This window comes from Ostrea edulis, chromosome 10 (genome assembly GCF_947568905.1).
Source record: "Ostrea edulis chromosome 10, xbOstEdul1.1, whole genome shotgun sequence".
Classification (NCBI taxonomy): domain Eukaryota; kingdom Metazoa; phylum Mollusca; class Bivalvia; order Ostreida; family Ostreidae; genus Ostrea; species Ostrea edulis.
In genome coordinates this window covers 42,832,197-42,844,387 of record NC_079173.1, presented here as the reverse complement: position 1 = coordinate 42,844,387, position 12,191 = coordinate 42,832,197, and the positions used below count along the sequence as shown (strand labels likewise).

The 12,191-nt window shown below is 35.7% G+C and overlaps 1 protein-coding gene across 5 annotated transcripts in view; it reads left to right on the top strand.

Moving 5' to 3' along the window:
- LOC125666101 (slit homolog 2 protein-like) overlaps positions 1 to 12,191 on the top strand; it is a 53,556-nt gene that overhangs the window by 19,078 nt on the left and 22,287 nt on the right. For all 5 annotated transcript variants that reach the window (XM_056151402.1, XM_056151404.1, XM_056151405.1 and 2 more), the window contains exon 5: positions 10,412 to 10,483. In XM_056151402.1, coding sequence (XP_056007377.1) covers positions 10,412 to 10,483 — 72 coding nt within the window. The remainder of the gene's footprint in view (positions 1 to 10,411; positions 10,484 to 12,191) is intronic.

Below are 12,191 nucleotides of genomic sequence, written 5' to 3'. Positions count from 1 at the left end.
GTGTACCTCCGTATAATAAAACAAAGAAATGAAATAAATAGTATAGATGTAACATCAAGATTCAAATTTCCGAAATCATTCAGCCAAAAACTTTTTCGCTTGGCCAACATGCCCTTCACCCCATTATCTAGAAATTAGCTATAAATCATTCACTTCGTTTAAAGATACATTGGTGTTTTCGGTACATATCCGTTTACAGACTCCCCTGCAGACGTTCACACCTTTTATATGAAACGCCCAGATTATCTACATCCAGTATACAAACACCTGTGTTATTCCCACCATCCGTCGGATACATTCTTCTACGGCACGTGCAGCACAATTCCAATACATATAATGGTCATGAACAACGACAATCACATGTCAGTAACTTCAACTTGATAAATAGGAGCTCAAAGAAATGTGCACCATAAGCAGTGGATTTTTGTTAACGTATGAGTTCCATTGTAATTAGGAATAATTTAATTCTTAATTGTATCCTTGTCTTTGATTGGTCAAATTCCAATTGAGGAACGCAGGTTATTTTGGTATAACCTTGTTTGGCATGAGGACACACCCCCTTGACAATCAGAAGCCGGAACTATTTCTTTTCTCTCTCTAAATTTGCATCGCAGCGCTGTTTCCACCCTCCTATGGAATAGAAAGTCAACATGTACAATAAGATACTTCGATTTGATACACATGCTGTTTTTTCGTTGTCAATTAGGATCTACTTGTACTCTAATCACTGTTGTAAATCATCTTTCTCTGTGTGATGATCGAATGATTTTGAAATAGATTAAAACAAAGATATTATATACAATTTAATGATTTATCAAGTAAGAATTGTCCTGTTCATTTTCAAATACATTTCTAACGGGGGAAAAGGGGGGAGGGGTCATTGCTGATCCGCCTTTCAACAAAGCAAAAAAAAAACATACGCTATATTTTACCACATGACGTCAGTCACACTGATATGTGGATCGCGATTTGTCACTTGCTTGAATATTTTCTTGTGTTGCATTTACTGTTAGTGACAACTACGCATGCAAGGTTAAGTTTTCATGTAGTAGAATTTTTCACAGAGTTAAAAGCCGCAAATTATTGCATTTTCTGATATTTGAAGACTTACTTTAGGTAGATCTAGGCCTAAACAATGCGGCAACATCCCGTATTTTCTTCGCGGACTATCAAGCGTAAACTGACCCAAACCAAGTTATAATCGTGTAGCTTGCTCCAAAATTAAAGTCATTCCTTAAATAATTACAATCCTTGTAGAGACCTAGCCACTGCACGCTTTAAAAAAATGAAGTCAGAAGGGAGAATTGAGACAGTTTGAGCGGATGAAGACTACTAGAATGTTGTTGTTATCTTATTGCTTTTCAAAAATGCTACACAACTTAACAGACAATATACCCCTCCGATACATTGAAAAATATACGCAATGTTAGATTGTGGCTCTATAAAGTTCAATTTGCAGTTTGGTCATCCTTCGTCATTCAATATTTTTTATATAAAACAGATGTTTGTCGGGTTAGCGGGACTATGATCTTTGACTATAAGAATGACCTGTGTATAACTTGTACATTCCATGCAAATTCGAAGGGGTTTTACGTGTATTTGAAATCAACAGAAGTACTTGGCTTCTTGTGGAAAGCGGGAAATATATTGAGTCGGCGTAAGATACCCGTGATCTTAGACTATTATCTGATATCGCACCGACCCAATATATTTCACACTTTTCATAAAAGGTAAAAAAAAAACACCTGCTGTTAATTTCCAATACCCAAACTAGCTAACCGTAATTTAGTTCTATTGTGAAAAATACTTTAGGGATTTGCATGGAATATAATTGTTATATAAATGTCATTGCATTATCCAGACACTCCTATTTTTAAAAGAAAATCTCTATCAAAGAACATTGAACATAAGTCGCAGTGAAATGCAACTAACTCAGGATTATAGAAATAAATCAGCCGATGATTTGTATTTTTGCTTCTATTAAGTATGTAATAAATTCAAATTTGTTAATTATCGACAATGCTCCAATTCGTATATTGGATCAAGTTATATTTGTCAAGATGCATAGTAACACAATATGATGGAAGTAATTTTGCACCTTTTACACCAAATTTGTCAGAGAGAGAGAGAGAGAGAGAGAGAGAGAGAGAGAGAGAGAGAGAGAGAGAGAGAGAGAGAGAGAGAGAGAGAGCTGGGAGAGACAGATAAAGCGAGAGAGAGAGAGAGAGAGAGAGAGAGAGAGAGAGAGAGAGAGAGAGAGAGAGAGAGAGAGAGAGAGAGAGAGAGAGAGAGCTGGGAGAGACAGATAAAGCGAGAGAGAGAGAGAGAGAGAGAGAGAGAGCTGGGAGAGACAGATAAAGCGAGAGAGAGAGAGAGAGAGAGAGAGAGAGAGAGAGAGAGAGAGAGAGAGAGAGAGAGAGAGAGATGGGAGAGACAGATAAAGCGAGAGAGAGAGAGAGAGAGAGAGAGAGAGAGAGAGAGAGAGAGAGAGAGAGAGAGAGAGAGAGAGAGATAACATTGGTAATTATTGAATATCCCTATTACTTGTTGTACATGTATGTTTTTCATTTACTGAATATATACTAGCGGAAAAAAAGAAAATATGCAATAAAAAAATTAGTTTTTCTATATTTATTGTTTATATTTAACAAATCTAAACAATCGATAAAGGTGATGTTTCTGAACAATATCGGAGTGTGCCCGACTCGGATGCACGGACATTTTCATGGTTAGTGATCAATTGTTGTTTATCGAAGTGTTCGTACGCACGAGTTTTACTGGCCAATGATGTTTGGAGTAAGAAGTGCAAACGGTTTGTTTGGACACTGTTGTTAAGGAACGCACTTTAGTTTTGACCAAATTTACCCTTCTGTCATGCCACGACTCAGCGAAAACCAACGTAATCGTGCTATTAGGATGCGTCAAGCTGGAAAGGCACAAACAAATCGTAGCAAGATACTTTGGAGTTCATCGGAACCCCATCCAGGCATTATGGTGACGTTTCCAACAATCTGGTAACACACAGGATTGGCCACGTTCTGGACGTCCTCGTGTGACATCGCGTCGACAGGCAAATGCATTAGACGTGTGCACCTGCAAATTCGTTTCCAGACAGCAAGTTTGACTGCTCGTAGCATTTCTGGACTTCGACCAATCCGTCCAAGAATTATGCGTAATCGTCTGCGCGAGCACAACATCAGCCCAAGACGTCTAGCGGTGCACCCAATACTGCTTCAACGTCAGCGTATAACTAGACTAGCGTGGTACAGACGACATCTGAGATTCAAAATACAGGACTGGGCCAATATTTTGTTCACTGATGAATCCAGGTTTCATTTGGATAACAGTCACGGTCATTGTAGAGTGTATCGTCGCATTGGGGAGCGGTACCAAGACGCTTGTGTTGTGCAACGTCGATAATTCGCTGGAGGTAGCGTTATGGTGTGGGGTGGACTAACAGCACGTGGAAGGACACCTCTACAAATTGTCAATGGAAATATCACCGGTGTACGCTACCGAGACGAAATTAGTCAGCACCATGTGATATCTTTCATACAGAGACAGGAAAGTCACATCACCCAGCAGCAAGACAACACACGGCCACACGTTGCACGTGTAGTCAGGGACTTTTTAGTTCAATAGAATGTCGATGTCTTGCCTTGGCCAGCTGTTTTTTCCCGATTTTTCGCTGATCGAGCACGTCTGTGATGAAATGGAACGCCGTCTACGCCGTTTACCAATTCAGCCAGTGACATTGGCTGATTTAGGCCAGGCTTTAACCAACATCTGGAACAATATCCCTCAAGCATTTGTGAACACTTTAGTGGCACCAATGAGGCGCCGTTGTCAAGCATGCGTGAATGGAAATTGCGATTATTAACTTTGGTAATTCAAGTTCGAATACCAGTGTCTTTCGAGTGTGCTGAAATTGACTTTATTCGACATTAACATTACTGGATTATGAAATGGTATAACGAATACATTTGTTAACAGTATTAAAAATAGGATTTATTCATTGTTATTTTTATTATTTTTTCATATATCAGATAATGCATAGTTTCTCTTTCCAGCTAGTATGCTAATTCGCATTCAAAACAATTGAATTGCCTTCAGTACGCATTATAATCAAACATCGAATTTAAGAATATTTCAATGAAGAAAAGGATTAGAAAACTTAAAGAAAAAGTGTGAAAATCAGGTTTTCTCAAGAACATAATATATAATGTTTGGAATCGTTGGAATTCGCTCAAAATGTTTAAAAACAATATAAGTGTCCGGAAGAAAATATTTTTTTTTCTCTTAAAATCATCATTATTTAGCCTGCAGCACATTTTCCACACCTCCTGCAAGGCGCCCATGACCACAACAAAGCTCCTAGAAGCTGTGTGTTTTCGCAAATAACACACCCACCGTGGAATGCGGAGGACACGGTGTATGTCCGTGGATTTTACACAGTAGTCTTACGGCGGAGGGGTGTATAAAACTCTTGTCGTGTACAGTGTCCGATTTCAGGAACAAATGCGTAGGAGTAAGCATCCTCTAGTGAACCTTATGGTATCACACTGGCAACTCTCAAATTAGAATAAAAGTCAATTTTAGTTCCTCATATTTAATAAAAAAAAAATTCACCACCCTTATTTTTTTCCTCTTCAGTTTTGTACCCCTGATCAGAAAATTATATGTAATTTGTAGAAATAACCAATTGTCTACCAAAGAACTATTTGATGTTAGTTGTTGAGGTTATTTTCTGAGGTGCACTTTCAGGCATTTTACACATATGTGAAAACACGTGAATTCGAGGGTAATCTTGTTTGTGGGAAAAACGACTTCAGAAAAGTCCGCGTGGGTGTTGTTTTTTCCGGTGTCAGCAGACAAGATTGGTAAAGGCATTTCCGGAAAGACTGCGTTATTTAAAATCAACTTAGCAAACTGATTGTAATGCTTTTTTTTCTCCTATAGTAATATATGGTAAACCCAATCACCAGTGTGCTATCTTGAAGTAAGTTGTAAAATTCATATTTTCCGGTTTTTATCTATCAGTTTCCTTTTCCTCGTCTCATTATTGTTAGTGGATATCAAAACACGAGGTTTGGGAAATAAAACAACATTTTATCTTTCCCTACACAAGCATTACACAATACACGATACGAAATTTCAATTTCATCTAAACATATATGAAGAACGTATGTTTACCGTATACAGCTAGAAAATCGTAAAATATTTGTATGTACACCCACCCGTATAACACACACCGGCGATTTCAACACTGAACACATTCCAAAAGACATGAACGTTTCAAGCAACTTTCATAATACGCACATAGCACAATACTCCCCCTTCTCCTGCCTTGAGCGAGCTTTAGGAAGATTTGTCTTGACCTTTATTAGTATTATGTATACTCTATGAATTCCTAGCGTAAATTAACACAATTTGGGAAATTCGAATCTCTGTGTTCATTTTAGAAATTTTACTCTGTATGTAATATCAGGTTCTAGAGTTGCTCAGTTAGGTCACTAATGAACTTTAAAATGCCTCCCAAACACTGAAGATTTCAAATAATTCGTTTTACTCTCATAATATCTCTGGCACGAATTACGGTAGTAGGATACCACTACTCTGACGGTGTACGACATAGTCATCATTATCTTATTTTGTTGTCGTGACAAACAGATTGTTTTATGCCTTACATATCAATTTTATCACTAGATATCCTCACCGTATTGACCATTTTGAATAAGTGAAATTCAACATCACTATCAGTGCCATTTCTCCTCTTCTTTAGAACAAATATTTAGACAATATTTTTCCTTCAATTTCTTGTAATGAACATTTAGATGAGTGATTTCTGTATCTTTTGTGTACACATATTAAATCTTACCCCTGCTTTGAATACCGAACAATAAGTGCAACTCCTGATTAGGTAGGTTGATATCATCTTAACTACTAATCACCTAATAATGAGCATAACCTCTGTTTGGTATGTCAAATGTATTTGATTGGATCAGCTAGGATATCGAATTGACGGAATATACATTCCAATATAGGACCGACAAACTAGTATTTTTATGAAATTGAAATTCGTAGGAAATTTGAAATACTGTAATTACCATTTAAACATTTTCTGTAAATTCAATAAAGTTCAATAACCGATGGCAATATCAAATGTCATCATTTTGCTTTCTAATTAAACCGTTTGTAAGGAAATATCGTGCTTTTATACAAAGTCAGTTCTATTCAAAAAGTGTCACGCCAGTCTAATATATCAGTGATGAAACAGAAAAAAACCCATGATATTTATAAAAAAGATAAAACACCAGTCAAGCCGATCGTTATATGCATTAGGTATACTAACGGACAGTTGCTATGCAAATTTGACATTATTTGGTAGTTTAGTTGTCTACAAAGTATCACATCGGTAATTTTCGAATCAAAATTATCTTAGTCATTGCAGTTTCATATAATCAAAATAATATTTTTTACATGCACACTTTTCTCATTTCCCCCTTTTCCTTTCTTGATACGTATACCCCTGATTAGTAAATATTGCATACCTTGTAGAAATTGGAGCATTTTAACAACGCCCTGTGAATACTACGGAATATGTATCACATTCGAATACACTAATGAATTACTCTTTGTTATTCGTTTCAGGGATATTTATAGTGTGTGTATTGGACCATTGATACAAATTACAATATCTGACATATTGATAAGTCATAGTAAGTGATAGCTCAGTTTAGATTTGGGGGAGGACCTATATAGGCTTTACGTGTTGCCCAATCATGTAGGGTTTCTCAATAACATATGTTTAAATCAAATAGCTTAGTTTAGATGAAGAGGTCAATATACCGATCTGTAAACAATAATCAAGTGAACATAGTAAACATTGATCGATTCTATAAACCCCATCACATACAAAACGTACAGAACGGTAATTAGAGACTTCTGGAAATAACAGAGATGGGATTCAACGTTTGAAATTAACATAATTTGTCAAATTCGAATATATGCGTTCAGTTTAGAAATTCTATTCTGCATGCAATTTTAGGTCCTAGAGTGGGATTTCAACAATATTATGATAAATGCTCGTCAAGGTCACTCATGAATAAGTAGGTGGTTATCATCTTACGCGGGTAGGTTAATGATTCCCTTACAGAATATCACAGTGCACTTTATGCCTATACTTTCCTGAACTACCAATATATGACGTCATAATGGAAAATGACATCAAGTAACTGCAAACTTGAGCTGTTATGACGGGGAGAGTGTCAAAAACTTTAGACCTTGTTTCAAACTGCCTATAAGATGTCAGAGAACGCTATTGCAAAATTCACGTGTCTGAGTTGTATTTTAATACCTTATATGCCCGAATATTTTAAAATAGCTTGTTTAATAACTCTTGATTGAAATTCAGCGTGTTTACACTGTTTTCGAAAAATATACTTTTGAAATGTACTCTGTGTTATACCAGTGATAAGAGATAGAATTTATGATGTGTTTATAAAAGAGTATAGCGCAGGTCATTTATGAGGATTCATTTGAGATATATTACGGAAATCGTAATCTTTGCTTGGTTAAATGTACGATGGCTTTGTTTGAATACAGATTACCCTCAAATGTGTAGGTAAGTGTGTCGGTAAGTTGAACTCTTCATGAAATACGTGTATTTTGTACGCACATAATACTACCATTTTTCCCAAGCACATTTCGGGTACAGAAGGATACGGTGAGGTCATTTATCAAACAAAAAGTTAAAAATAATTGTTAAATGAGCTGCTCAGAAGCGATTTATTTGAAGCACTTCAAACAATTATAAATGACCGTCACGTGATCAATGAAGTCTTGTGATATCATAACAGATATGTTAATATATAGCCGAGAGAACCTTCTATATAAATTGCCCGCACTTAAGTATATAAATTACAAGTTAAAACCCAAAACCGATCTTGCAATACAGCGTATGTTTTGAACGCATTTCAAACTCCGGGAAGCCTTAACATAGCTGCGTAACCACTAATAACCTATGGATATCAACTGGGTTCCATATGTCAAGTACAATTAATTGGATCAGCTAGGATATGAAATTGATCAGATGCAGATCTCATTATGGTACCGAAAGTCTGTTCATTAGGCAGGACCCACCGTTTTGAATATTAGCATCGGAAATAAGAATATTTAATACTAATAAGATACGTTAACACACCATGAAGTGAACTACTACACGGTTCAAATTGTACCGTTCTCGATAAGAACCGTTTCTACATCAAACCGTTCCGTTAGCACCATTCAGTGTTTCTCTCAAAGACCAAATCGTTCTGTTTTCAGAATATTTGATAAACCAACTTTCCTAAAAGCAAAACATTGCATCGACCAAAATGTAATCAAAATAGTCTAGTGTTGAGTAAAAATAATTTGGTAGTTCCTTTTTCAATATTGCATCATATTTGTAACGGAATGTGCATAAAAGTTTTGTCATCCGTACATATTTTAATTTAGTAACTTCTGACGGGTCTATGCAAAATTACTAATCAAATTGATCATCAGCAAAAATGTGTTTATCTATCGAATTATTTGGAACATTTATAAAACTTCATTGTTATTTCGGATTTCAAAAATTTCAGTTGAGCATCAATGAAAATACATTATTTGTCGAAATGCGCATCTGTTGTATCAAAATTGGTACCATATAAGTTTTACTTTACACCATGACAAGGTTGAGGGAGGACTATTGCTACATATACATTTTGTATATAAGTAGCTGACGATGGAAAACTTGAAATTATCCCGTTTGCCATGAAATTTGTCTAATACCTCATGTAAAACTTATACGGTACCGATTTTGATGCACCAGAGGCGCATTTCGACAAATAATGTCTCTTCAGTGATGCTCAACCAAAATGTTTGAAATCCGAAATAACAATGAAGTTTTAGAGCTGTTATAGCTAAAACAGCGTGCCAGAAAAGTGGAGTCAAATTCGTCTAAGGATAAGAGCTGTGCATGAGGGAGATACTCCTCAATTTTGAATTTCTAAATTTTATAACAGCAATTAAAGATACATCCGTATTTTCAAGGTAATAACGAAGTACTTAGTTACTGGGCTGTAGAGACCCTCGGGGAGTAACAGTCCACCAGCAGAGGCCTCGACCCAGGGGTCATAATGTAAAACGTATACGGTACCAATTTTGATGCACCAGATGCTCATTTCGACAAATAATGTCTCTTCGGTGATGCTGAAACGAAATGTTTGAAATCCGAAATAACAATGAAGTTTTAGAGCTATTATAGCCAAAAACAGCGTGCCAAAAAGGTGGAGTCAACTTCGTCTAAGGATAAGAGCTGTGCATAAGGAAAACAAAATTAAGAGTTGGGGAAACAGGGATCCCTGGATATACCAGATTTGGGAACAGATGCCTTGGAGGAGTAAGCATACCGAAGCTCACCGGCCAAATCGAAGGGGACCTCATGGTAGCACACCGGCAATTCTCTAATTAAAACAAGATTTTGTGAATTGTTGCTCCACATATTAAAACATACCATGTCCCTTTATTATTTCCTCTTCATTGCTTCACCCCTGTTGGTAACTGGGGTTACTTACTGCGGTGCACTCTGATGCAGTTTTCACACCCCTCCCATTGCCTTGAGCGACCCTTACATGAACTTCTTTGGTATCTTTTACAAAATGTTAATTATCATGCATGTGCTGATTTAATATATCACATTGGACTTGGAATAAAAGATACAACGGGTTGTCTCATATTTTCATCATATCTCCCTATTTTCTTGAACATACATGTAGATGTTAGCGACAAACTGACAATGGAACTTTGTGACAAATGGTGGGATTTCAGATTCTCCAACCTCAACTTACCATATATATGCAGTATCAGTCCATTATATCTCGCATGCGATGCATACATGCCTCAACCGATTCGATGTGCAATACCTTGTTCTGCAGATGATTATTCATTTTTATCGAGACAAACTACTGACAAACAATGTGTTGTTACAGGGGTTTCAACAGTCATCTTAGATGTCGCTATTACGTATTTTGTTTCATCATCATGTTAAATGACATGTTCACTTAGAATGTTATGTTACCTCATTAAATACTTTGATGAGTATGCAACATAAGAATAAGCTACGGAATACCAAATATATTTTCTCATATGATTTTGTTTTAAATCTCAACATTCCTGAATATTTCATTGAGAGGTGTAAGCAGTGTATGTAATCTACAATATAGACTTGATGATTAGTGTTGATAGTAAATGAATCATCCTTAATGTACCTGAATGTTTAAAGTCGCATTTTGTGCAAACAAGATGGTATTGCATATTGAATGAACTTGCAAAACAACTGTATCATTGTGAAGTTAATCAATTGAGTTAATCAGGATTTTTCATCATTCAGATACCTGAGCGACAATAAACTAACAACACTACACACTGGTACATTTGATCAACTGGGGAATTTACAGATACTGTAAGTACCTTCATATGGATTCACTTACTTGAAGTACAACTGAATGAGATGTACGTACAGTATGTTATATTTTCGATGTAAACGACTTCTTAACCCCCCTTTCAATGTAAGACGGAGATATAGGTTCATTTGTTACGATACTACATATTTCAAATCATCTCAACCAATCATTATTTATCTCAACATAAAACGAAAAGGTAAAGATAAGGAACAATGATCTTAAAACTTATATCACAAATTCAAAACAAAAGCAGATTTTGGCAGAATATGACCCCTGGGTACATCGGAGGTGAGATCAGATACATAGGAGGAATAACATTTAAAGTTTGCTGGAAAAAATAGGGCTTACAGACGGTGTGACAGGTTAACAAGGGATACTTACTCCTCCTCGGTACCTGACCCCACCTCTAGTGTGTCCAGGTATCCATGTCTGCCCAACTCTATATTTCGTATTGCTTATAGGATTTATGAGATTGATTATTGTTCGTTATTGTCACCGTTCATCAACATACGATTACAAGTGATTACCGTTGAATAAAGGATAAATTGTGTATTTTAATGTCAAATTTAAATCCACATTTTGTGCAAGCACTGTGTTCTCGCAAGCGGAATCAACTAACACTTCAGTACATTTCATTATTGTAGCGATTATCAGTTATGTTAATTAGGAAATCATCCTGATTCAGCGACGTGACGTATATGTATAATCACATTACAACGTTACATAATGAAAACTTTGATTCGTTGGTAAATTGACAAGGTCTATACATATTGATATGGATATCAATTTCTTACAATACAGCTGACTAATTTCTACATAGTGTTAGTAATCAAAAATATGCAAATTTTAAAACATTATTTTCTGTTTCAAACGGCAGTGTCAATGATAATGTAAATGACATGATGTATATACCATATTCCCGTACTTATGATACACGGTTCCCTTAAAGTTATGAAATTACAACATTTTTACATCATCTTGTGAGTATTATAATATATATATATATATATATATATATATATATATATATATATATATATATACACGCAACATGTATGTCATATACGTGAGACATGCTTTTTTAAAAAATCAAACCTCTATTCCAACTGCTCCTTACATGTTGTAAAATGGTGCGATAAATGTACTTGTGAGAACATACGTTACATATTTGCGTATATATACCCTACACCATCTTTTGGATTTAAAGTGCATTATTCATTTTCTCAATCAAGCCTTATACCTATGCTCGCCAAAATGCTACACATATATCCCGCAAGTTGATTTTCTAATGCATATGAATCGTTTGAATTTAATATCATGGGTACGCGGAATAAAAACCTTAATATAATATGTGGAACATTAAACATTCAAGAATATTAAAACGGGTAATGGACATTGAAAAATCGAATCAAGGACAATCATGTCGATAATCTGTGAACATGTGTACATTAGAATATTAGTCCAAAAGCTGTATCGCACATTCATCGCACAATCAAGATAAATAGGTATCATGACGGGTTTGACCGATCAACAGTTGATGTTTACCCCTCCTAGACACCATATTCTACCTTTAATGTTTCCAGGTAGCCCATCTCTAAATTAAGTAATTTAATTTTAGTTCTGGTACCGTTATCTTCATTTTTTTTTCATTTTATCCTCCAATAACATAGTGAGAATCTTAAAACGAAAAAGATAAATAATGAAATC